Raw genomic sequence first — 24553 nt, forward strand, 5'->3', positions numbered from 1 at the left:
CAAATAAAAATGACTATTTTTGTAGTTTACCTTTTGATTTAGTAAAACTATTCTTGACAAGGTAACTTTTCCTGTTTTTTTTTCTTTTATTATTATTTATGAAGAGATGATATTTAATAAATTTAAAAATAAAGTTTAATTTTTATTAAGTTACAATGGAGAGCAAAGTTAGAAATTTTATGATTCCTTTTTTAGAGATTAAAATGTAATTTTATAATATATTAATTTATAATTTTATTAAATTTAAAGGGTTTAAATAGAATTTTTTATATTTAAAAGGTCCAAGTATAAGTTTATCATAAATTAATAATACTTTTATTATTTTTAGATGGACTAAACTAAAATTTTTCATTTAGAGAGAGAGCCAATACCACTACTAACCACAACAGTCCCCTTTGCCTACAATTAACAACAACATCAACCAACAAATTTTAATATATATATATATATAAATTACTAAAAATCTTTTTATTTTACAAAAATGAAAATGTTGATTTTTTTATATTTTTATATAAAATCTAAAATAATATATATAATAAGGTTGGAATTTTATCATAATAATTAAAAAAAGATCTATTTTATACATTAAATTTTTATAAATATATTTATTACATAAACTTTTCTCACTCACTTTCTATGATATTTCCCCTAATGATTTTCTAGCGATATATATAAGAAAAACAAAAGGTTCCATAAGAAAATGTACTGAAAAAACTAGTGAATCACGAATTATTTAACTGCAAGCAAATAACTATCTTTTCATTCTGCTTTTAGTCAAAAAAAATATTTGTGAGAAACGATACTAAACAAACCCTAGAATAAAACTAAGCAAATGCATAAGAAATACTAAAAGTCAAAAATGCTGAAAAGTTGTTTTAAAATTTGTAAAAAGCTCTTATTTATAGATGATCATATAGGGTATTTCAATTTCAAAACATATTAATACTTTTATTAATTAAATTTATCTATTCTTTTTGGTAATGATAAATAGTATATAAGAATTTAATACAAAAATTAATAAAGATATAAGTACCCATTACAAGAAGTTGAGAGAAGATCGATTCCCTAAGCCAAAATCTTTCAAATAACACAGTAAAAGTTGTTCAAGAATTTTATCATATTTCGAGATTATCTTATCATTTCTTCTATTTTGATGATGTAATATCATGTGAAACATCTTTTGGAGAATATGTTTATGATGATTTCTTTTACGACCTAAATTCTTCATACATCTCTCAACCTTTAAATTGGAAGAAATGTACTAGCAATATCAACTAAATTAAGACTCGATATTTTTTAAAAGTGATTATAAACGGGAATTGTTGTTGAATATAAGAAAGAAGAAGAAGAGGAAGAAAAATAATATTTATTTATTTATTTCACATTTATAAGGTCAAAAAAGGAGAAACCCACCACAGTTGCACATTCATAATTCCACCCACAACAATCAATAAAATAAAATATTCATACAATAAAAGACATTGATGTTTAAAAAAGAAGAAGAAGAGAATTAATGTTGTTTTTTTTATATGAGTAGTCAAAACAAACCCACCCCCACTTCTCTTTTCTTCTCCTCCTTTTCTTTTCATCATTCATAAAGTGAAAATCCCCAACTCATAAAGCTATTAGCATATTAGAAACAATCTAAAAACATTCTTTCTTCCACCTAAAGAAAAGACCCAGTTCCAAACAAACAAAGAAAAGGCTTTGTTTTGATTTCTCTTTTATATCTGTCTCTCTGTGAAGTCATCACTTAATGGATGCTGATAAATGGTCACAGGTAGGTTAACTTTGATCCTTTTCTTCCCCCCCCCCTTTTTTTTTGTTTGCTTTTTTAAAGAGCAAATAAGAAGGTTTTCTCTTTTTTTGTTTCTCAAAGGGTTTTCAAGTGAAATCAATGGAAGAGATGATGGTAGCTAATAATAATACATGCACAAAAGGGACGACGACAACAACAACAGTGTTAGAGAAGAAAACAAGACCACCAGAGCAATTGAATTGTCCTAGGTGTAACTCAACAAACACCAAGTTTTGTTATTACAACAATTATAGTCTTACTCAACCAAGGTACTTTTGTAAGACTTGTAGAAGGTATTGGACTGAAGGTGGGTCTTTAAGGAATGTACCTGTTGGTGGTGGTTCAAGGAAGAACAAAAGGTCTTCAATATCAACAACTTCTTCTTCTTCTTCTTCTTCTTCTTCATCATCATCAACAGCTTTCGCTTCAGATTCAGCTAAAGTTTTAGATCTAAACCCATCCACTTTCTCACTGTTATCATCTTCTCAAAACCCTAATAAGGTTCATTATAAAGGGCAAGATCTTAACCTAACTTTCCCACCTATGCAAGAGCCTGGTTTATATGATCATCAGCATAACTACTACTACTACTACAACAACACCGGGATGGTTTCAAGAGGGTTGAATTCTTTCGTTCCGGCACCAGCAGCACCGGTGACACCAGCACCGGCTACCCTTTTTTCCATGCAAGATTATAAGCCAACCCTTAGTAGTACTACTTTCCCAATCCATAGTGGTGTTCAAGGGTTCCCTTTTGGAGAAATGAAACAAGTTTCTAGCACTAATAATGAAGTTGATGATGATCAAAACAAGGAACAAAGCAATTCAACTGGATTTTGGAATAATAATGGTGTATTAGGTGGTGGAGGATCATGGTAAAAAAAAGAAGAAGAAGAAATGAAGATGATCAAGAAAGGAACTGCTTTTTCTAGTTTTTAATTTTTTTTCACTATTTTTCACATGGTTGATATTATTATTACTTGTTCAAAGTTTCTTTTTTTTAGAACTAACAGATCATCATCATCATCATCATCATCATCATCATCATAGGATACATATATATATAATGGGGTTTCTTTTCTTTGCTTTCTTTTTTTAAATTACAAGATTGTATCCAATTTGGGTTTTGGTTTCTTGTATCAGATTCAAGTCTAGAATTTGTTGCAGTGATGAGTGATATATATGGAAGTATGTATTTATAATATGCGGTTTCTCAACAGATATACCATTTTGAGAAGCTCCAATTGTACCTTGAAATTGTAATGCTAATTATTATTATTTTCGATAAATTTATTATTATTGTTGTTGTTCATTGTTCATTGTTCATTGTGGTGATGATGGATGGCTGGCCGCCTATGGAATTTGATTGATCTATATATATATATATATATATATATTTGATTCTTTCAAAAAGAGAAAATCTGGTTTACCTGCTCCAACTATAGTCCTTTACCTAATAATATAAAGCTATTTCAATGGCAAGCCTTTAGCTTTCGAACGTTATATCCATTAAGAGTAAATCTCTATTAGTAAGTACATTTTAGTCACTTAACTTTAAAAAAAATATAAAATGGTCATTGAATAATTTAAAATTTTTCATTTAAGTCATTGAGTTGATTTTTTTTTTGAAAAAAATTCAACTAATGAGCTCCAAGCCACAATTCGATGATTAGTATGGTGGTTCAATACCCATCGACAAGTATCTAAATTGATATGATAATCAATGTTGGAGGTCGAAGAAAAAAACTATTTGAATTTTGATTTACAGATTTGTGACATTTAAAGTTGTTTAATGAAAAAACTGAACTGTAAAAAAGGAGAGTTTTTGATTGGCGTACGCAGTGCGAATGGAAAAAGTTATATAGCAACGATTTTAGCAGCTCGATGACTAAAATGAAAACTTTTGAATAGTTCAATAATCATTTTATAACTTTTTAAAGTCGTGTGACTAAAATGTGAACTTATTAATAGTTTAATGAATTTGGTATAATTATGCCTAGTTTTTTTTTTTTAAATAAGACAAATAAAAAAAGCTTGGTACAAAAACATTCCATCCTAAACAAGTCAATCCCAATTCCAATTAAATTTGAAGTAGGAAATGATTGGAAATTTATTCTTAATACCCTTTTGCTTTTGTCACAATATTTGAATATAATATCTTAGAGGGATGCAGGTGGTAGCCTTGGACTCCTGGTGTCTTTTAATTTTTTTAAAAATTTATAAAATTATAAATTAATGTAATGGTAAAATTACACTTTAATTCTAAAAAAATTATCATCCTCCAAACCTAAATTTCCCCTGGTAACATATATTTTCTAAAAATTGATTTGTGTTTTATTGTTGTCTTTATCATTACCGAAATCTTTGTTTGACAAAATTGGGTCAGTTTTCCATGGTGTTATTTGCTTGGCTTGAAGCTAAAGACTTTAGCTTGGAATCACGTCTCTTCTTTTAACTGGCTATGATAACTACAAGTGATGTGGGGGGTTGAAGGCACCTCCATTATTTTTCAATCATATCTAGATTTTAAATTATTCTCTAATTTTATTTTTAACTTAATCATACATCGATACAACTTAATTCCAATGTTATTGTAATTTAAAATTTAGCTCAGGATGTTAGGTAAAATTAACCTTGAGATAATATGTATGTATATATATATATAATAAGGATAAAAAGCAAAACAAGAATGCCAATTTTATAAATCGATTTAGTTATCGGTATAAATCTTCAAGTTATACATCAACTTTAATTCGATAAATAATTTGATACGTGAACTTTGGTTTGGTACGATTATACACTTAGAACTTTAATATTAATTCAATTATACACATTTAAATAAATACATTAATTTTTTTATATTGGATAAATATAATTATGTGTATGTAATATATAAATATAAAATGATGTTATATCAATAATTGTGTTAATAATTTATGAGAATTGAATCAAAACGATATTTCATGTATAAAATTATACGAAATCAAATTTCATATATAAATTTGTACATTCAACCTAAATTTATGTATAGTTTTGAGATTTATTCTTAGCTCTTGAAGCGACCTAGTTCCCAAATTCGTAAGGACTAGGACCATATATGAAAAGATTTATTGGTTTTACTTTTTTACATACAATCTTGTTATAATATGTTGTTAATCATTATGGTATTGAATCGAATAGTAAGAAATTCAATATCATTTAAGGTTTTAAGTTTAAATCTTGTGAACAAAAAAAAACAATTGTAAAAGCTTTATCCTTGATTTAATGATCCAACTCAATTCTAAATTTGATTCGAAACCAATGGTATTACTAGATGCTAGGTCTTAGATTTTTTTTTATATATAAATAAAAATATCATTGAGACCCTTATAATTGGAGTTGGATTGCATTTTACCCCTCTGCTAAAAAAATGGGCAAATTAATCCTTATATGTATCGTTATATGTTAGATCGAATAGTAAATTGATCATTCTATTAAAAATTTCATCCATTTTTACCATTAAAAATCAATCCATTTACATCAGCATGAGTTACCCATAACATGCCACATATAAATGTCCGGTTATTTTATCAATCACGTTAATTTTTAACAATAATAATCATTTTACTTTTTGATCTAATGCACATAGACTAATTTGCTCATTTTTAAATAAATGGGACAAAATATAATCCAACTTCTATTACAAAAGCTTCCATGATATTAAAAAAAAAAAAAAGGTAAATCTCTCACATAAAATAAGAACTTTTAGGATTTATGTGAACCTAGGTTTTTCCATCAAGATTGGTTTTCCATATAATGTGAGATTACACAAGTTCCAAGGAGTGAATTGCATAGTCTTTAAAATTAAGGTAGTGATTTACAATAACATATGATAAATCCTTAAAGTTGTACCAGATTATACAATGTCTTAATTATCAGAGAAAAAGAGTAACCAAACAAAAAAGGCCTAGGTATAGTCTTTTCTAAGATATTTCCCATGGCTGCCACTGGTCTGAAAATAAGAACATGATAGCTGCATATATACACACACACACACACACACACATATATAAGAACATGAACGCTGCATAAATACATATACACACAAATATAAGCAGACAAGAGCTTAATGATATTGAACATACATTATGTTTCTCTACTATACAAAGATTTTAACTTGATACACTCATTATTCCTTCATCATGATCAAAGGGGAGCTTCTAAGTGTGCAGTCAGAAAATTCACCACGAAAACGAAAGAAGGACATTAAGCCTTCAAAATGTTCTATACAAAGAGATATACCCATTTTCAACAGAGGTGAAGGAGCTGTATGTATGGCTTTTCTAGCTGGTGAAATCAACTGTTCTGAACGGGGAGATAAACTCACTTGTCTGCATTGATTCCGAAGATCCGGACCTTGTGCATGTTTGGGAACTTGGCAACGACGAGGATGATCACTGCAAGCGTGTTCAGAAAGAGCATAGGATGTTGGTAGTCTGTTGTATGCGAAGCTATCAGGTATCTGTAAAAAGAGAGTGGTGATTGAATGACCCAAGGTCAGCAAATGGATTTGAAAAAGACTGGAAGCAGCTAATGCTCTCTGACGGAACTAGAAAGATCATGAATTACGCACAAACTATGTTAAAACTAAATACACGGTACACTAAAATCTACTCTTTTGTTAAAAGCAAGGTAACATGAATAGTCATGTATAAACCGAGTTGTTATAATCCAACATGAACATGCTGTGTATGATCGGTGGGTATCCGTGTTTATGCACTCATTGCTTCCCTAGTCATCTATATAGTTCATTACATTCAAAGCTCAAAAACGAATACATGCACACACGTACACATGAATTCAGAGGCACAGCACAAAATAATAAGAAAGATCATCGGCAAGATACAGGAAACAAAATTGTGAAATATATCATATAACAGACTTACAGCACAACAGGTACAACGGTTAAAAACTTTCTGTTGCGTGTTAGCTGCTTTCCATTGTCTATCTGCTCCCACCAAGTCAAGCCATTGTAAATTCCTTGATCATCAGCAAACGGGGTTCCCTTCTTCCAGTGAAAGAAGTGGTAAGTAACCTGAAAAATAGACAAATCTCTCATTGTCGGTTTGGATACTGTCAAGCAGAATAGTGAGCACATGAGACCGTAACCAGAAAAAAAGGAAGTTCCTTAGAAAAAAGCTGAAGGCATGGTATGTGAAGTACACTAGCAAATCACCTTTACATTAGAACAAAGCATAAGATTGGCTTAGATAGAACTACCATGAGGCTAACTGGTCGAAAAACTTCAGATAACGACATAATGTAAGTAGATGAATAAGCAACTGCAACAAATACATATATGGGGGAAATTGGAAATTATTTAGTGAAGCTACCAATGCTATGGACATAGACTAATTTCGATTCCCAAAGCCATAATTTCCGAGATTACGAGTATGAGGCAGCCTATATCTCAACTCGAAACGAATTTTTCAAAACTTAATGACATTGTTCAATGTAAAATCCCTAATTTCCTTGCTTTCTATCAATAAACAAGATATCACTCGATACAATTTCAGCTCCCAATAGATTGCAAGGACGGAAAAACAAAAAAGGCACAGTTCAAGACTTTCAAATAATAGTCCTATCACAAGTAAAGACTGTAAGGCATACAATAAATCCCCCACAGCTCAACAACATTAATCAACAAATCATAAAAGACCCAAAAGGAAAATTAATCAAAACCAACCAATACAGAGCAAATTCACACAAAAAAAGGGGTAATTTGCAGGCAAAACAAGGGACCCAATTCAACATTCAATACCAAGAGACAATTAAAAGAGAAAAGGAAACGTACAAGGAAGTGAGCGAGATTAACGATGGTCCAAGCCATGCCAGGAGAACAACCAAAGATGGAAAGAACAAGGAGCCAAGAGAAAAAGAGGAATAGAATATAAGTAGTCCATACACCTGGGTACATGAACCACTCGGTGTTCCGGTTCAGATCAGCCGGTGGTACCGCCTTCACATATAGATTCGCCATTTATGTTTTTCAATTTAACCCGCCAAAATCAGAGACGAGACCCTTCTTCTAAAACGACCCAGTTTTTGTATTTGATTGAATTTATATAAATTCAAACACTAGGCGTTCTACGATGAAGATGAAGATGAAGTTCTCAATTTCTTTTGATTAATTATCTAAAAGCCTGTAAACTCATTATTACAAAATAAACTCTTTTGCTTTACCCATACGCCACCGTTTTCCCATTTTTCCCTCATTTTGGAAACTTTCTTTTTATGTTAACGTGCGCACCAACTTTATTTCTGTTAATTTTTGGATTTATTTGATTCAAATATTTATTAATTTCTTATTCAACAAATAGACGATTTACTCTCCAACAATTAAAAACTTGAAAACATTCCTCCCCGTAAATATCATATTACTCAATTAATTTCGTTTTATTTATTTAAACAAAGCACAAATTGTCTAAATTAATAATTATGAATTTTCAAAAATTACTTGTATGATTAAAATCAAAGAAGAGAGAAGTTTGTTGTTTTATTGATTAGAGACATCATCTAATCCATCCTTCCCAAAAACTCATTTCATGCCATTACTTTATTGCAAACAAAGTGTAGCCCCTTTTTTTTTTTATTAATTATTATATTTTGGATTGCGGCTAAAATAATTAAATATGATTTTGGTTGAAATAAAATTTATAGATTGAAAAAATTACAAATATTAAAATAAAAAATTTTACTTTTTTTAATGGAATTTTCAAGTACAAATACAGTATAATCATCGAGTAACTATAAAGTAAAATTAAACTAATACAAACAGATTAAGAACCGAAATAATCTAAACTTAAACTGATCCGCGGAACCAAAACCCACACATGCTAATAATAATAATAATAATAATAAAAGAAGATGATTCATTTCACAAATGTTGTAGAAGAATTGTATTTTACAATACAATACAATACAATACAATATATCGTCTATTAATTAAATTAATTATTAGATAGAGGGCACCAACAACCCAAAAAAATAGATCGTAAAACAGATATGAAAAATACTAAAAAAATATTAATAGATGGTCCAATTGTAGATTACTGAATCAAATTCTGGGTTTTTCCCTAACATGCTTCTTAATTCTTTGGCGCATGTGGCATTTTTGGCGAGTAATAAGGCAAAGCCCCCACCACCTGCTCCCACAAGCTTGTAGCCAGAGCAGTACGGGTCGGCAAATGCAAACAGTTTATCGACATATTCGTTGCTGCAGTATGGATCGAGTTCTTGATGCAACCTCCAAGCCTCCAACATGATTTCCCCTAGTTTATCGACGTCACAGTTCATCAAAGCTTCCCTACCGATCTTAGCTAATTCAGTGAGTCGTTTGATGCTGGATACGAGAAGGTTGTCTCGTCGGAGATACCGGAGGACTACCTTTTGTAGGACTTGATGTGCTAGTCGAACCTGCAGGGTCGTAATAGAATAACAATTAGAATACGGAGATGTACGCATGTATGAAAGACTTGATTACTTACTTGACCGGTAAATACGACAAGCAACCGTTCCTGCAATTTTGAAATCAATTGAGAAGATGCCACAAGAGGGAAGACTTGGAGACGCAATGGTATTCCAGGGTAACTTCTTGTATATTTGATTCCGGGATATAAACCTCCGATCTGATCCTGCCAACCACCGCCTGTTCCCATGAGCTGCTCTAGTACCAAAACAAGCCTGGCAACATTTTCGTTGCCGTCATCACCGTCAATGATCTGTAGAAGTCCTTTCACAACGGCAGCAGCTAAGATGCTAGAAGTTCCTAACCCACTGCCCCGAGGTACGTTAGCCCATGTCCTTATTCGCAAGCCATTTGATACTAGAATGTTTTCATGAATACTTCCGGTTACCAGCAGTGCAGATTTCACAAGCCTAAAAGGATCATCACCATCAAAGGGAGGAGCGATTGAAGTAAGCTCTTTAATATGTAGCTCTTTTCCAGAATCATCGATAATCAAGACTCCATTTGAATTTGTCGTCTCTACTATAGTGCCAATCGGAAGAGAACCTTCCAAGCTCACTGCCATATTAAGAACACAACCAGCACGTTCTAAGCTCCACGGAGGTGTATCGCTCCAGCCGCCAACAAAGTCTACTCGAACCGGTAGCTCGACTTTCACTGTTTTTGGACAAAAAGGCTTGTCCATGGAGCTAACATGGTTATTGTTCCTGAAGGCCAGAGTAGACTTGCTGCCAGAGGACTCCAAGAGATGTTCTGAACCAAGGTGAAAGATCAATGGAAATAGATGTGAAATCGAGAAATACAGAAAGGGCAGTACATAGAAAAAGCCGATTTACAAAGATACGAGCAATTTAACCTTTCCTGAAAGATATTTAAAGCAAATTCAGTTGATTTTACCTCCAAAACCATATCTAACGGCTAATGCAGTTTCATCAGCAACTGAAGCCCATACTTCATGTTCTAACTGATAAGCTTTTGTTTCCTCTCCGCATGCTCGAAGAAGATCAACTTGCACCTGATATGCTCGGCTTTTGGGAAGAATCTTAGAATTTTGCTCGATAAGTTTGGGACAAAGGGCTAGGAAGTCCTTACATATTTCGACACCAGAAGTCTCTTTTTGTAAAATTTCTTCACACAACTGAGATAAATCGCGCCCAAGCATGCCGTAGTTAATGCAAGCCTTAGCAATTCCAGCTGCGAGATCCGCTTGATGATTACTGGATCCAGTGCACATTTTTGAGAAGTCAATCGATCTATGCAACTCCTCGAGACTGACTCGAGGTGAGTTTCTCCACAAGGGAAGATAGTGTAGGTTTTTTCCATCACTCAAACCCATCAACCACATTCCCACTCGAAGCATCTCAAAGTACGAAAGAATGGGAAATAATTTTGCATTCCACAAGCACTTTTCTTGACTGCTACTGGAGCTCCATAGATTGTTTTCCTCGATACCTAAATCGTGCATGACCTTCTCCCAAGGTTTCCCACAAAAGGTTCCATCCTTTTTAAGAGGGTTTTTCGGGTTATCATGGATACCACAAAATACAATCACTCTTTCAGTACATCCTACCAAAGGAACTTCCCAAAGACAATGGCGGTCTGGAAGCATGAACTTTATGGAATTACCTGCCATATTATCATTGTCCTTTGGAACATTCATACCAACAACTATAGACTGGGAACCAATCTGGATTCCACTTGATATGTTCGAGTCGTATATTAGAGAATCTTCACCAATCGAGACACCATCAGCAATTTTACAAGACAGAACAACGGAAGATGCTGCAATGTCAGAAACAGTGGTTGCTGGAATAGAACATAAGTGTCTTCGGCCTACAAGCGCTGAATCAGATGCACTAAGGTGATCCAAAACTTCGCTCGAAGTTCCAAAATGTAAAAACAAAAAATCATCTGCAATGGAAAATGGCAATCAATAACGAGAAATTGAGAACTAAAGCAAGGTTTTTGATGTTTTAAAGACTGTTTATCGTCCAACATACAAGCACAGTAGCTGAACATCCTTTGTTTTCCCAATTTGTTGACCAATGCTTCACCCAAAGGGCGATGTTGTAACCAATCATGCTTCGTAGGTACCCAAGCTGCCACAAGATCTTCATACAAACTCATCTGAATAACAATAAAAAACTCGAAACAGTTAGAATTACAATACTGAGACACAGCTGAAAGTTTGGGTTCAGTTACTTGCCTCTTTTTTGCTTTTCAAAAGCTCGGAAATCAACGGTTGACAAGAACAAGCAAGCTTAACAAGCTCCACCCATGCATTGCCTCTAACAGCTATAATCCCAGTATCTAGCAATGCTCTACCGTCATCCAGGATCGCCTGATTCTTAACAAGCTCATCTACACTAGGTTTCTGAAGTAAATTATCCACTAAACTAACCGTGTAACTTTCATCAAAAATCTCGGATTTTAACGCCACAATGACACCATGGTTAGCAGCTATATCGAGCGTTATAGGCACGGTAATAATGGTCGACGAATCGGGTGGAAGAATCAAAGTAGAGGCATCAAAACATGGAAGTACATCACCAGTCATAGTAAATATTCCACCTACACAAAATTAACCTACTTGTAAGTGTCCGATACAAGTATGTGTCTGAATGTAGTCGGATTTTCTACATTTTTCATGTTTCGAGGTCATATCCGCATATCGATGTTATATTAAACCTAGTAACCTACTTGTAACCGTCAGATATGAGTATGGGTCTGAATATCATCATTTTTTCTACATTTCTACATTTTTTCATGTTTCAAAGCCATATCTGCATATCCATGTGTCGACTTAAACCCAGTAACCTACTTGTAAGTGTCAGATACGAGTGTGGGTCCGAATATCATCGGATTTTCGAAGTTTTTCCAAGATTCGAGTTCATACCCGCATATCCATGTGTCATATTAACTAAAAACAGAAGTTAACACTTAACAGCAAGAACTTTCCATCGTTTCACAATGAACTAAATTCATTTTACCTTCATTTTTGAAAGCTTGTCGAGCACAAGAAGCAATTGCAAGAATATGATCGAATAACAACGGTACCGGACCGTCAGGGTTATCGGCAGCTAAAAAAGGGAGTGGTAAAAAGACTTTACCCATCGGATTAGCCCATGGAACCCTTTTAGAATCCCCACCAGCATGAAGTAATAAAATATGCTTTTTACCCATTAAACCAACAGCACCATCTCCTCCGTTAACGACTAGCTCTGTATGTTTAGTGAGGGCGTGAATAGCATTGAGTGTGGCAGCACCGGATCCGATCCGTTGACCTTCTGGGTCGGGTACGGCGAGGGTAATAGTAGAAGGAGCAATCCGACCCATTCGCTTAGCCCGTCTGAGTTGCCAATCGTAGAGTTGAGCTTGTTCGGGACTGGCAGCTGTTAAAACGATGGCATCCCATGTTGGAACCCGAGATGGGTGACGCACCGACAACCTTAAATGGTACCATGATTTACGAAGGACGGTGGTTATGTCGGGTTTCCGTTTGGTTCTGGGTAATACTGTTTGTCGGTTCGGATCCATTTTTTTGAGAATTTGGGGTTTAAATTAAAGGGATTGAGAAGCGGTTAAGGGGAGATAAAGGAGATGAAGAAGATGATATGAGGGATGTTGGGTTAACGATCATGTGGTTTTCGGATCCACCATGCTCCTCCTTACCTTTCCTGTCGGATTTTTTTTATTTTTTAATTCAAAAATGGAAAAATAATAAACAATAAAAAAAGGGATAAGAAAATGGCGTCGCCCAGACTCGAACCGGAGACCTTCAGTGTGTTAGACTGACGTGATAACCAACTACACCACGACACCACCTCATGGCGCAATGTAACATTTTTATATATATTTAAGAAAAAAGCATTTCTTAAAAGGTATTAAACCAAAGTGTATGGAACCAGACAAATCATCAAACCGGACCAATGCTTTAATTAAACAAACTAATTTAAAAATATAGAAAATTGGTTTCGAGGGATTCGTAAGTTAATCGGTTTAACCCTTCTCTCTATATCAGTGCCTAACTAGATTCTTATAAATAAAAGAAATCTGTGAAAAATCCTACATGGAAATATATTTTTTATGTAATTTTATTAGGAAAAAACAGATCAACTTAATGATATTGTTATTTGATAATAGTTTAGGGTTTAAGATTATTAAGAAAAAGGGAATTTGGATAAAAAAAACACTTGATTATTAAAAGGAAATTATACTGGAAAAAATTAATCAAAGTTTATAATTATCTACATGTCATAATGTTTTATTGATGTTGCAGTTAAAGTTTTTGTTATGTTGATGAAGTTTTTTCTTCAACGCGTTATGTGTTTGTTATTCCCCTCCCCGAATTGTATGAGTCTCATTCATTGAATAAATTAATAAATTTCTCTTTTAAAAGAAAATTAAAATCAAATTGGTAATCGAATTTATTAAATCACTAATTATCAACTCAACCGATTTAATCACCGAACTAATCGATTCACTATTTAAAAAAATTTTAAAAAATCAAGAATTTTGTTTTAAAAGAAATTGCAAAAACTCTTTCCCAACTCATAAATAGAAGGATAATGCGCTTCAGTATACTCGAACCCATGTTCTTTTGTATTAGGAACAATATTTATACCAGTAAAACTAAAATTCAATGAACAATTACATTATCTAAAGTTAAATATTAATTATTGTAACATTAAAATTTAAAAATTTAGATTTAATTTCTTCCTTAATTCATTTTGTTTTTTATTTTGGGCTAAGGCATCACCTTAACATGGGTTTAGGTTTTTAAAAAAAGTGGACTAGTTTGTAAAGAAAATAAATAAATTGGGTTTTAAATTTTTTTTATTTTGGGAAAAAAATTTAGCCTAAAATATAAAAATTGTTATAAAATAAATAGAAAAAAAGTAAAGAACAAAGAAAATGAGAGAGCAAAAGAGAGCATATTTTATTGATCAATTGTAATATTTACAAAACTTCTCGAAAGTCTCTATTTATAAATGAAGTAGAGATCTACTTCTAATAACTATTAGAATTTAAAGTACATCAACAATTACCTTGATCTTGATGGATATCCACTTAATAAGATATTCATAACAAAAATCAATTTAATTAATTTTTTATTATTTCATCCAATCTCTTTCTCACAGTCTAAAACCAATTCTCACCTATCAGCAGCTCAACTAATTATTTAAAATCTATCAGGCCGATTCTTGATTCAATCCAATTTTGAAAATCATGAAAATAACATATCAATAAGTGTTGGTCGTTAAGTGTAATCGAAACACATTGTTGTACTCTAAAAAAAAGAAATTTGAATTTGTATTCTTTAAAAATATTATTAGAAGAGATAAAACTTTTAAAAAATGGATTTTCATAAATCCAAAAATAAAAAAAAATATACCCCTTAATATTGCATGGTATGAATAAATATTATAGTGGCTAACCTTACCAAATTAATAATCCATTGCAGGTGGATGCCTAACTGACCTTGAGAGACCAACAAGACTGGGCTTTGTGGACAGAACCCCAGAAAACAAATTACAACTGGGACTCGTATTTTGAAGGCTCAGATTTTAGTCTTTTTATCTATATCTGTGATGATTGGGTTTCTCTCGTACCATGTAAATGTACTTTGTGTGGGTTTTGTTCGGTTTTTATTTATTTATTGTGGATTTTTATATTATAGTTGGTCGAACATATATTTGTATTTATAATTTGTACTTGTCTTTGTATTAGAAGTGTTCATGGACCAGATCAAGTTTAAGTTGAGTTTAAGCATTGTATTGACACTTTATCTTTGTCCAAGTCCAACCCAACTTAAATTATGGGCTTCAAAATTTGCCCAAATAAATTTATATTTGTAGATAATTAATTCAAGTCCGTTCATATTTTTTAAAAGAATATTATATTATTTTAAATTTTAGATACTGTTTTGATTAATTAAAATTTTATATATAGATAACATTTTTAATTCTTACACTATAATATCATATATTATTATAAATTTTAAGTTTTATATCCTGATATAATATATTACACAATTAGAAAATATACAAGGCACAAGCTTGAATATTTTTACTCAAATGTGGAAAAAGCTTTGAATAAGCAATAAATATGTCTTGAATGTGATGTAGATGACAATTATTTCCACAAAATATTACTTCTCACCTAACACCATAAATATGAAGCAATGTTGGATCGGAAGGACAAAATGATGTATGTGAAACATGTAACGATGAAATGGGACCTCTAATTGTTACAAGGTGAAGGTAAGTTTGAGTATTCCGAGTTGAAGTCCATTTAAAGGATTACCGTCGTCTTGCAAAGTTGACTTATAGGTTGGTTTTTGTATGGAAATATCATTGATAGGAGCTTCCTAGAAAGCCTACCATAGGACAAATTCCTTACGTCAATATGGATTACATCGCACCATTATCCCCACATACGCACCTTCCTAGAAACTCATCTCTTGATTTTTGATGGTGAAATCAAATAAATAAATAAAATCCCATTAATTTAGGGCTAAAAATAAAGGCAGAAAACATGTTTTACCCATCATGAAATGGATCTTAAAGAGGCTTTTTTTTTTAATTATTGAAATCGTTTGAGGACAAAATGAGGTCCAGTGTCGCATCATCATTATCAATGGTGAAACCCTTATAACCCCCCCCCCCAATTCATGTTGGTGTAACCATTTCAGCAATAAATGGAAAACAAGGGAAGAACAACGACGAAGAACGAGTATGAAGATTTGTTACCTGTGATGGCCGAAAAGCTTGACGTGGAAGCGTTTGTTTCCGAGTTATGCGGTGGGTTTCGTCTACTAGCAGATGAAGATCGAGGGTTGATAACAGCCGAGAGTTTGAAGAAGAACTCTGCACTTTTAGGTATGGAAGGGATGAGCGAAGAAGAAGCTTGGGATATGGTTAAAGAAGGTGATCTTGATGGAGATGGCGCATTGAACCAGACCGAGTTCTGTATCCTTATGGTTAGGCTTAGCCCCGGAATGATGGAAGATGCCGAGACGTGGCTGGAGAAAGCGATTGATCAAGAGTTAAGGAAAAAAACCTCAGCTTGATCTTCTCCTTCTTTTGGTATTTTAATGGTGTGTGTTTGTATGGATTTAGTTTATGTTATTGTACTACAAGTTGATTTGTTAATTAATGGACAAAGCATCATTTTAATCCAAGCCAAGTACATATATTAACATGAACAATAGGTTCTTAAAGTACATACCAAAATACATAGAAAGCTAAGCATAGAGCTATGAAATACTTTTCACCGTTAATCTGATGCCCTTCTATGTTCGGGACCTTCGAACAGGTGATCGGCTGTAGATTCAACGAAAAAAAAAACAATCTTTCAAAACATTATGTAAAAGAACAAGAAATGAAAAATAAACGGCCTTAATCATTACCTGCGGTATCTGCCATATTCAGGACTCCTATGCCTCCCGTAATCAGGACTTTTGCGTCTGTCATAAACAGGACCATTATAGCGTTCATAAACAGGACTACGAGCTCTACCATAATCAGGACTTTGTCGCCTATGGTACACAGGACTTCGGGACCTCCCATATGGACTATCTCCACGTCTATCGTAACCTCCTCTTTTAGGACTATCAGATCTGTTATCCCTCTCATCATCATCCCTTAAAGCATATTCAACAGACACGACTCTGTCTAGTAACTTGCTGTAAAGGCATATGTAGTACTTTAGGAGCAATGGCAATGACCACAAAGACGAGTAAAAAGGAAAAGGTATATTTAATTATTTCTACCTCCTTTGTGTAGCCTCGAGAGCTTTGGTAGCATCGTCTTGTGTTGCAAACTGAACAAACGCAAAGTTTCGCCTAATGCGAACATGAAGAACCTTCCCATATGGCTCAAAGTGCCTTAGAATATCTCGTTCCCTAGTACGGATTGGATCAAAGTTGATAACAAACAAGGTTTTGGTGGGTCTATGATTTGTCACTGACCTAGAACCATCAACACGTCGACCACGTTCACCCTGACAAATATTAAAAATCAGAAATTACCGCTTTCATTCCCGTTAAAACTCCAAACAAGCAACAGCAGAAAGAACAATAACACACCTTAGCCCACTCCACAGACAGTCGCCGTCGGTCATAACCAAAAGGAATATTATCAAGTTCACGAATAGCATCTTCAGCATCACGTTCATCCTCGTAATAAACAAAGGCAAATCCTGCAACATAAACTTATAATTAGTGGCAAAAGTGACAGGTTGTATAATCATCCTATACCTGCACAATTAGTGGTACATTAACTAAATCACAGAATTTCTTTATCCCTTCAAGAACTAAGAAAAATATACGAAACCTGCATACATGTGAAGGAAGGGGCTGATGCACATAAGGATGTAGAAGCGTTGCATGATGAACTTAAATCAAGATGGTGACATATTAAAGGTTAAAATTCCAAGTTATTCAGGTCTGAGACATCATTTGCAAAGCATGGTTGGCCATTCAGACAGCAGGAAGTTCAGAAATGGAAGAGCATGGCATGATAATTTGATAAGGTCCCCCACCAGCCAGTGAGGAAGTGTGAGAAGTAACATGATCGAGTGAAGAAAATGCAGGATGATGCCATCTGTGTGAGTGGCAGGAGAACAGGAAGGCATGAATATTTCCATTGCAATAGAAGTTTTTTTTGCAGAAAGATGGCGAGCCCCGATAGAAGCTCGTTTTCCGTTAGTATAAGTTCCTGCGTCAAAACAAAGACTTAAACCGGAGGTTTGCTCCAATAAAATTGAAAACCTGCTGTGATCACATTTACAGACCCCCTCTAGATGCTGACATGACATTCAATCCCAAAGCAAGGTAAGTGCATAACGCATCCTTGTGTAAGGATATATGCCGGATTCTTACTCGACAAATCGCTCCACCGGGTTTCATTATAAGAGAAACTCCACTGGAGCAACTCCATCATTTCCAAATAATACAGAACGGTTATGTATATACACGCATACATGTACAAGTATATACATAGTTAACATAAGAAGCAATGTAATAAATGTGTTATGATCAGCCAACTATCAACAAAATATATAAAGGCGACAATGAACCAAACCAAAAAAAGAAAGCATTTTAGATTCAGAAAGGCTTAAACCCAGTTAACCCACAATCTAAAATAAAAGCAATATTATATTCATTTAGCTAATAACATTAAAATCATAATCCCAAAAACAGGGTAACATTCATTGTTTTCATATATATTACCAGATTTCATATCAACCCGTTCGATCCTCCCGTATTTTGAAAACAAACGCTCCAGCTCTGATTGCCGAGTCTCGTACTCGAAGTTCCCCACAAACACAGGCCTCATTGTTTTTTTCACCAAAAGAATCGCACCTTTATCCTTTAACAGATACCTAAAGCAAGAATTAAGAGGGGGGGAGGGGGGGAAATCAAATTACCACTACTGTTTTGTCTTTAAAAACAGACCGTTGCGTTTTCTTTCGTTTTCTCAGGAACCAAACAGACAAGACAAGATAACGGGAAGGGGAAAAAAAGGGTATGGAGAGTACCTTGTGATGAAGCGATAAATGTCATTAAGCCCTAACCGAAAACCCTAAATAGAGAGAAAGCGTGTTTGGAATTTGTGGGTAATGAAAGGGACAAAGGAAATTAATAGTGTAAATTACACATATATGCCCTAAGGTTAAAATGTTTTACAAGTAAGTACATTTGGAATCTAATCTATTGTTTCTTTTAAATTTTAATTTTTACAATATGCAATTTCACCATTTGAATAGCTATATCTTTTTAATTTTTAAAGGATTAAATCAAATTTTTATCATTTTTAGGGAGACCAAAGTGTAGTTTTACTTTTACTTTTACTAATTTAAAATTTAAAAAAAATTAAAAAGCCTAAATGAAAATTTTTTCATTTTAGGGGGGCCGGGCCCTGCCAACCCCCTGACTACTCATTTACCATTGATGCTCTCGTAATAGGAGTCAGATTGTATTTTACCCCACTACTAAAAAAATTGACAAATCATTCCCTGTATGTTAGTTCAATGACCAAATTGGGTCCTTCTATTAAAAATACCATTCCCTTAGTATTAAAAACTGCTCTATGTACGTCAGCATGATGTACACGTGACACCTATGTATAACTGTTTAGTTATTTCGTTAGCTAACCCAATTTTTAACATAAGAAATGGATGAGATTTTTAATGGAAAAGATCGGTTTGCTCTTTGATCCAATCTATACAGATTAATTTGTTCATTTCTTGAGTAAAGAGGGGCAAAATGCAATCTAACTCCTAGTATAGTGGTTCCACGATACTTTTATCGCAATATGTCTTACTTTTTTATTTTAAAATATCACACTAGTAAATTTAAGAGAAATTTTAAGATGTTAACAATTGCTGTTGGAATTTTGAAATACAAAAATTAAAGGATTAGATTTATAATAATTAAAATAGATAGAATACATTTTAAATGTAAGAAAATATAGGGACTTTAAGCATATTTTAACCAAGCCCTAAAAAAAGGTAAATTTAGGGTTGACGTTTCCATGGTCAAGTTTCAATGGGCCTATGGAAGGCCTAAAAAGTAGGCTGGTTTTCAGGCCTATAAATAAAGAACCTATTGGGCCATAAGGAAATTACTTGGCCCATATAAATGCTTAACAAACTACCCTAAACAAAAGATTATTTATTTATTATTCGACATTTAATATATTAATTTTGATAAATTATTGAAAAATAATATAGTAATTAATCATTCTCTTTTATATGTTGCTTTTGTATTATTTCATGATGTTTTAATGATAATATTGAGTACAATTCTCTTGTTTGAAAATATAATCTGGTTAACCCGAATTTAAATTAATTCAATTTGATTTGATTATAAGAAGTAAACAACTTAAACTTCAAACTTGAAAATGATTCGAGTCAAAATAACCAAAATTCAGAATGAGCAAAATCTATAATATTTTGAACAATTAACCCGAACTCAAGCTCCAAACCGAAATTAAGCAACTTGAAATGATTGGGCCAAAATAACCCGACCAACTAACCTGAATGACATGAACTAAATCAAACATTAAATGATTCAAACCCGAAATTATACAAAAAAATAAAATAAAATTTAGAACCTAAATTTACCTAACACATATTGATCTGAATTGAAATCAGCCCAACCTACTCAATTCCACCTAGGCAATTGTGGAAGGTAAGATGGTACCCACCATCGGAGCGCTAAGTTATGGTAAATGCCGGTGCTGCTATGGATGTGGATGAGCAAGCCGCAGGCTTGGGAGTCATGGCTAGAGATGCAGACGGCATGGTGATGGGCGGTCGAGCGACAAGGGTGCTATTTAATTTCCGAGGCTCGTTCTTTTGCTCGATACTTTGACTATTTGGACTTTGCTTTTGTACCTAGATCGGCAAATAGATTGGCCAACCTAGATAGCAGAAACGAGGTTCGATTTGGCTTATATTACCCAGCCAGCCTACATGACTTTGTAATTGCGGACGCATCTTTATTGTTCGATTAATGGAATAACCCTTTGTGGCCTTTTACTGTATAGTTCAAACTGTAAGCTCGGACCGAAAGTCAATTAATTTGTTTTGTAGCTTCATCACTATCGAGATCCGATGTAAGGTTTCGTATATTTCATCACATCTCGGATGCGATTTATCCTCCACGAGAAACTTATGCATTTCACCTCCCTCTTCAATGAAGCTATATCCAGCTGCCTTTGTAATTTGGCCACCTTTCATCATCTTCCTTAGCTTTGCAACACCGTCCCACTGCCCCCTCGATGCATATATATTAGAAAGAATAACGCAGTTTCCTGCATTCCATGGTTCGAGCCGAAAGAGAGGCTGAGCCGCTTTTTCTGCGAGTTTGACATTTTTATGAAAGCTGCAAGCTCCTAAAAGAGCTCCCCAAACCACAGCATCGGGCTTCATAGGCATGGTTTTTATAAGATCGTAAGCTTCTTGCAATGCTCCAGCTCGACCTAGGAGGTCTACCATGCATCCATAATGCTCCAATTTAGGATTGATGTTGTAGTTTTTTGCCATTGATTCGAAAAGTTCTCGTCCTTTTGTAACCAATCCTCCATGCGTGCATGCTAAGAGAACTCCCACGAATGTGACATTGTCCGGTGCAGTTCCTTCATGCTGTTACAATCAATGAAATAAAACATAAAAAGATGAAACTGAAATAGGAATGCAAATGTATCCGGAGTACAACGAAATGCTAACCAGCATTTGTTCGTAATGCTCGAGAGCTTCGATCGATTTTCCATGAAGGGCTAAAGCCATGATCATTGAATTCCAAGAGCACGAATTTCTCCTCTTCCCGATCTCATCAAACACCCTTTTCGCCACTTCGATTTTACCGCACCTCGCATGCATTTCGAGGATAGTATTGCTAACATACAAATCCTCAAACAAACCATTCTCTCTTGCATAAGCTTCAATCCTTTCTCCAATCTCCAATGCTCCAAGATTTGCACAAGCAGGAAGCACACTAGCAATGGTCACTCGATTCGGTTTAACTCTACTCTCTTTCTCCATCCTTAAAAACATATCTAACGCACTCGAAAACTGCCCGTTCTGCGAGTAACCCGATATCATCGATGTCCAAGAAACCACATTCTTCTGAGGCATTGGTTTAAACAATTCCAAAGCTTCCTTCATATCCCCACACCTAGAATACCCAGAAATCAAAGCGTTCCAAGTAGGCACATTTCTGACACGCATTTCATCAAACACTTGCCGAGCAAACTTTAACACACGAAGTTTTGCATACATATCGAGCAAAGCGGTTAAAGCATAACAATCAAGACCAAACCCAGATTTGAGAAGATGGGTATGAAGGATTTGGCCATGGGAAAGGGAGGAAAGTGAAGCACAGGCAGGGAAAAGGAAGATGAAAGAATGCTGGTTGGGGGAACAGTTGTTGAAGCACATTTGGGAGTAGAGAGTGAGGCATTGATGGGATTGGTTAACTGAGGAGTAAGCTTGGATGAGCTTGTTGTAGAGGAAGACAGTTTTGTTTGGAAGGAGATCGAAAAGGTTGTGGGCATATGGAATGTTTGGGAATCGGAGGAATTGAATGATGAGAAGCTGAGTTTGGTGTTGTTGCAGGCCATTTTTAAGAGTGGAAGCTAGGGATTGTTTCAGCTGGTTCATGACATATTTCAGCTGGGTGATTTCATAAAAATTGTTTCATCATGCATTCTTTGTTATACATGTAGTTGTTTTGTTGATCGAAAAGAATATCCTTTTAGTAAACAAGCTATTGTTTAGTGGCAATAATTTGTTTAGGTTACTCAATGTATAATAATAAGAGTATTATAATAAGTGTATTATAATAAGAGTTAAAAATCTTAAATAAAAAATAGAAAAAATGTATATAAAATAAATTCTAATAATCTTCACAATTATCTCTTTATCATCGAAATATAGTTTAGATATTAAATTAAAAATCATGCGATATAAAATAAAATACAATACGCAAACTTTAACTAAAATCATAATTTCACAAACTTTAATTTGATAAGTAATGTATCAAATGTAATAAAGAAAATCGAGTAACAAGCACAAGATGGTATTTCTTTTCTTTTGTCGAGCTGCCTTAAGGTTTTTCTTTTCTTCTCTTTTCCCCTCGTTTTTCAAAGACCCTGCTTTTATTGTTGGGACCTCGGTGTTGTCTTTGGAGTTCTGCCGGTGATGGTGTTCGATGGCGACTGGTGTAATTGCACTAGGCCTTGCCTGGTGGCTTTCGTAGTTGGTCTGTCAAAGTTGTGACTCAGCCTTTGCTCCTCTACTGTTTGGAGATCTTCTAGGTGTCGTTATGACTCCAACAAGTTTTTGTGGACGCACTATTTCTCAGGCTAGCTGCAAGGGTTGCTTCTCTAGACCTTAATTCTCTCTCCCCTCCTTTAGCTGCAAGGTTTTGGGAAGTGTTGTGGCCTGTGGGATAAGCCTTGGGCTCATCTCCTTCATACTGACTTTTTATGTTGATACTAAAAAAAGAAATACTAGCTAAGAAAACCAGACATACACTTAGAAAAAACATTAATTTCTTGTCTATAATCATTTAAATGGTGAAAGAAAAACTACATGTTTTCTGTCAAATCATGTCACGTAATATAATCTTCATTTCATTTCTGATTGCATATTTATTATAATACAAAAGTAAGCTAAAAAAGAAAAAAGAGTGTTGAAACAAAGATACCAATCATTGCATATTAAGTATAGAGCAAGCCAAAGTCTGGTATTTTGGGTAGCTTATCAATAACCAAGTTCTTGACCTTAACTTTAACAGCACCACTAAGCTTTTGAACCTTCATAGCAATTTTAAACAACATGTCTTCCCCAATCATCTTCTCCGACGAAACCCAAACCTGTTTAGTTCCAATCAACTCATCGTAAACCCTCTCGAACTCTTCCAACACTTCACTTACAATCCCCAACTTGTTCTTCTCAACCATCATCTTTAACAAGTTAAAAAGATGCTTGTTAAACTTCCCTTTTTTAGCCAATTCCTTCATTGCTTTTCCCTTCTCTTGATCACCCAAAAACGGGTCATTCAACAAAGCTTGAATTTGACTGTTTTGGAGTAGTCTCGAGAGCTTTCGTACGTCTCGTCGGACTTCGTGAAGTGAACCGGTGGATTGAGCTGTGTCTAATAGAGCTGCGGCGTAGCCGGTGGCAGGGGTTCGATGGACATGAAGGGATGATGAAGGGAGAAGTGAGGTGGGGTTGGGGAAGATAGGAAGAGCGGTGAGGTTTTTGTGGGTGAAAGAGGTGGAGATGGTGGTTGGTTTGGTGGTGGAGAAGAGCAGGGGACGTTGGGGTGACGGTGGAGGGAGGTAACGCGGTCTGTTGAGTGGTTTTAAGGGGTGCAATTGGCGAGGTGTTGAGTTGAAGTTCGCGGGCTTGAGGCGTGAAGAAACAGAGCTTGATAGAGGGTCCATGGATAGAGAGAGAATTAGGGTTTGTGACGTTTGTAGGAGAAAGAGATGGGGATGATAAGATATTATGAATCTTCTTTTTGTGGTTGAAATTTGGAAACGTAAGCTTTCCTTCGTGTTAATCCATCAGTTTCATGGCCTGCCTTTTTCTTTATTATTTTGGAAAAAATTTCACTAATCTCTTTTTTAAATATAATTTCGAGGAAAATTTGAAAGCAGAATTCAAAAAAAAAAAACCCTAAATAGTAATTATTATTTATACTAACAAGTATTGAGTGTTGTAATAAAACA

General features: G+C 34.2%; 7 protein-coding genes and 1 non-coding gene across 10 annotated transcripts; 2 read left to right on the forward strand and 6 right to left on the reverse strand.

The window, feature by feature from the left end:
• The first annotated feature begins 1471 nt into the window (after positions 1 to 1471).
• On the forward strand, positions 1472 to 3087 carry LOC107948162 (dof zinc finger protein DOF3.7). Its single transcript, XM_016882630.2, has 2 exons — positions 1472 to 1780; positions 1880 to 3087. Exons 1-2 carry the CDS (start codon positions 1757 to 1759, stop codon positions 2675 to 2677), a joined length of 822 nt encoding a protein of 273 aa, XP_016738119.2. The 5' UTR covers positions 1472 to 1756; the 3' UTR covers positions 2678 to 3087.
• Positions 3088 to 5888: 2801 nt separating this feature from the next.
• LOC107945909 (ORM1-like protein 1) lies at positions 5889 to 8066 on the reverse strand. Its single transcript, XM_041106734.1, has 3 exons — positions 7632 to 8066; positions 6724 to 6872; positions 5889 to 6299 (listed from the first exon to the last, which is right to left on the reverse strand). Exons 1-3 carry the CDS (start codon positions 7815 to 7817, stop codon positions 6161 to 6163), a joined length of 474 nt encoding a protein of 157 aa, XP_040962668.1. The 5' UTR covers positions 7818 to 8066; the 3' UTR covers positions 5889 to 6160.
• Positions 8067 to 8689: 623 nt separating this feature from the next.
• On the reverse strand, positions 8690 to 13059 carry LOC121224126 (bifunctional fucokinase/fucose pyrophosphorylase). Its single transcript, XM_041106735.1, has 6 exons — positions 12296 to 13059; positions 11512 to 11876; positions 11306 to 11432; positions 10203 to 11216; positions 9325 to 10058; positions 8690 to 9253 (listed from the first exon to the last, which is right to left on the reverse strand). The coding sequence occupies exons 1-6, from the start codon at positions 12840 to 12842 to the stop codon at positions 8864 to 8866; spliced, it is 3177 nt and encodes a 1058-aa protein (XP_040962669.1). The 5' UTR covers positions 12843 to 13059; the 3' UTR covers positions 8690 to 8863.
• On the reverse strand, positions 13054 to 13127 carry TRNAV-AAC (transfer RNA valine (anticodon AAC)). The gene has a single exon. It is a non-coding gene; the product is annotated as a tRNA-Val (tRNA).
• A 2878-nt stretch (positions 13128 to 16005) lies between these two features.
• Positions 16006 to 16488, forward strand: LOC107945908 (calcium-binding protein KIC). Its single transcript, XM_016880060.2, has one exon. It carries the CDS (start codon positions 16006 to 16008, stop codon positions 16375 to 16377), a length of 372 nt encoding a protein of 123 aa, XP_016735549.1. The 3' UTR covers positions 16378 to 16488.
• On the reverse strand, positions 16478 to 18944 carry LOC107945907 (serine/arginine-rich splicing factor RS31). 3 transcript variants are annotated; one of them, XM_016880057.2, is made up of 6 exons: positions 18849 to 18944; positions 18541 to 18692; positions 17395 to 17507; positions 17080 to 17309; positions 16717 to 16992; positions 16478 to 16630 (listed from the first exon to the last, which is right to left on the reverse strand). In XM_016880057.2, the coding sequence occupies exons 2-6, from the start codon at positions 18644 to 18646 to the stop codon at positions 16600 to 16602; spliced, it is 756 nt and encodes a 251-aa protein (XP_016735546.1). In that variant the 5' UTR covers positions 18647 to 18692; positions 18849 to 18944; the 3' UTR covers positions 16478 to 16599. The 3 variants fall into 3 exon arrangements, with proteins under 3 accessions (XP_016735546.1, XP_016735547.1, XP_016735545.1); XM_016880058.2 differs by lacking the exon at positions 18849 to 18944 and adding an exon at positions 17642 to 18025 and having other exon boundaries at positions 18541 to 18819; XM_016880056.2 differs by lacking the exon at positions 18849 to 18944 and having other exon boundaries at positions 18541 to 18815.
• A 1879-nt stretch (positions 18945 to 20823) lies between these two features.
• On the reverse strand, positions 20824 to 22937 carry LOC107945904 (pentatricopeptide repeat-containing protein At5g08510). The gene is made up of 2 exons (XM_016880054.2): positions 21543 to 22937; positions 20824 to 21458 (listed from the first exon to the last, which is right to left on the reverse strand). The coding sequence occupies exons 1-2, from the start codon at positions 22473 to 22475 to the stop codon at positions 20862 to 20864; spliced, it is 1530 nt and encodes a 509-aa protein (XP_016735543.1). The 5' UTR covers positions 22476 to 22937; the 3' UTR covers positions 20824 to 20861.
• A 491-nt stretch (positions 22938 to 23428) lies between these two features.
• Positions 23429 to 24412, reverse strand: LOC107942891 (ATP synthase subunit delta, chloroplastic). Its single transcript, XM_016876625.2, has one exon. The coding sequence runs from the start codon at positions 24263 to 24265 to the stop codon at positions 23537 to 23539; it is 729 nt and encodes a 242-aa protein (XP_016732114.2). The 5' UTR covers positions 24266 to 24412; the 3' UTR covers positions 23429 to 23536.
• Between the last annotated feature and the right edge of the window lie 141 nt (positions 24413 to 24553).

Source organism: Gossypium hirsutum, chromosome D12 (assembly GCF_007990345.1).
Source record: "Gossypium hirsutum isolate 1008001.06 chromosome D12, Gossypium_hirsutum_v2.1, whole genome shotgun sequence".
Taxonomy (NCBI): domain Eukaryota; kingdom Viridiplantae; phylum Streptophyta; class Magnoliopsida; order Malvales; family Malvaceae; genus Gossypium; species Gossypium hirsutum.

Coding starts and splice junctions, on each gene's coding strand:
- LOC107945907 (XM_016880057.2), bottom strand. CDS start 18,646: ATGAGGCCTGTGTTTGTGGGGAACTTCGAGTACGAGACTCGGCAATCA. Junction 16,993..17,079: donor CTCGAGGCTACACAAAGGAG/GTAGAAATAATT, acceptor ATGCCTTTACAG/CAAGTTACTAGACAGAGTCG. Junction 16,631..16,716: donor GAATATGGCAGATACCGCAG/GTAATGATTAAG, acceptor TTGAATCTACAG/CCGATCACCTGTTCGAAGGT.
- LOC107945908 (XM_016880060.2), top strand. CDS start 16,006: ATGGAAAACAAGGGAAGAACAACGACGAAGAACGAGTATGAAGATTTG.
- LOC107948162 (XM_016882630.2), top strand. CDS start 1,757: ATGGATGCTGATAAATGGTCACAG. Junction 1,781..1,879: donor ATGCTGATAAATGGTCACAG/GTAGGTTAACTT, acceptor TGTTTCTCAAAG/GGTTTTCAAGTGAAATCAAT.
- LOC107945909 (XM_041106734.1), bottom strand. CDS start 7,817: ATGGCGAATCTATATGTGAAGGCGGTACCACCGGCTGATCTGAACCGG. Junction 6,873..7,631: donor TTAATCTCGCTCACTTCCTT/GTACGTTTCCTT, acceptor TCTATTTTTCAG/GTTACTTACCACTTCTTTCA. Junction 6,300..6,723: donor ACCGTTGTACCTGTTGTGCT/GTAAGTCTGTTA, acceptor CTCTTTTTACAG/ATACCTGATAGCTTCGCATA.
- LOC107945904 (XM_016880054.2), bottom strand. CDS start 22,475: ATGAACCAGCTGAAACAATCCCTAGCTTCCACTCTTAAAAATGGCCTG. Junction 21,459..21,542: donor AGCATTACGAACAAATGCTG/GTTAGCATTTCG, acceptor TGATTGTAACAG/CATGAAGGAACTGCACCGGA.
- LOC121224126 (XM_041106735.1), bottom strand. CDS start 12,842: ATGGATCCGAACCGACAAACAGTATTACCCAGAACCAAACGGAAACCC. Junction 11,433..11,511: donor TTTTGAAAAGCAAAAAAGAG/GCAAGTAACTGA, acceptor ATTGTTATTCAG/ATGAGTTTGTATGAAGATCT. Junction 9,254..9,324: donor TTGTCGTATTTACCGGTCAA/GTAAGTAATCAA, acceptor ACGACCCTGCAG/GTTCGACTAGCACATCAAGT.
- LOC107942891 (XM_016876625.2), bottom strand. CDS start 24,265: ATGGACCCTCTATCAAGCTCTGTTTCTTCACGCCTCAAGCCCGCGAAC.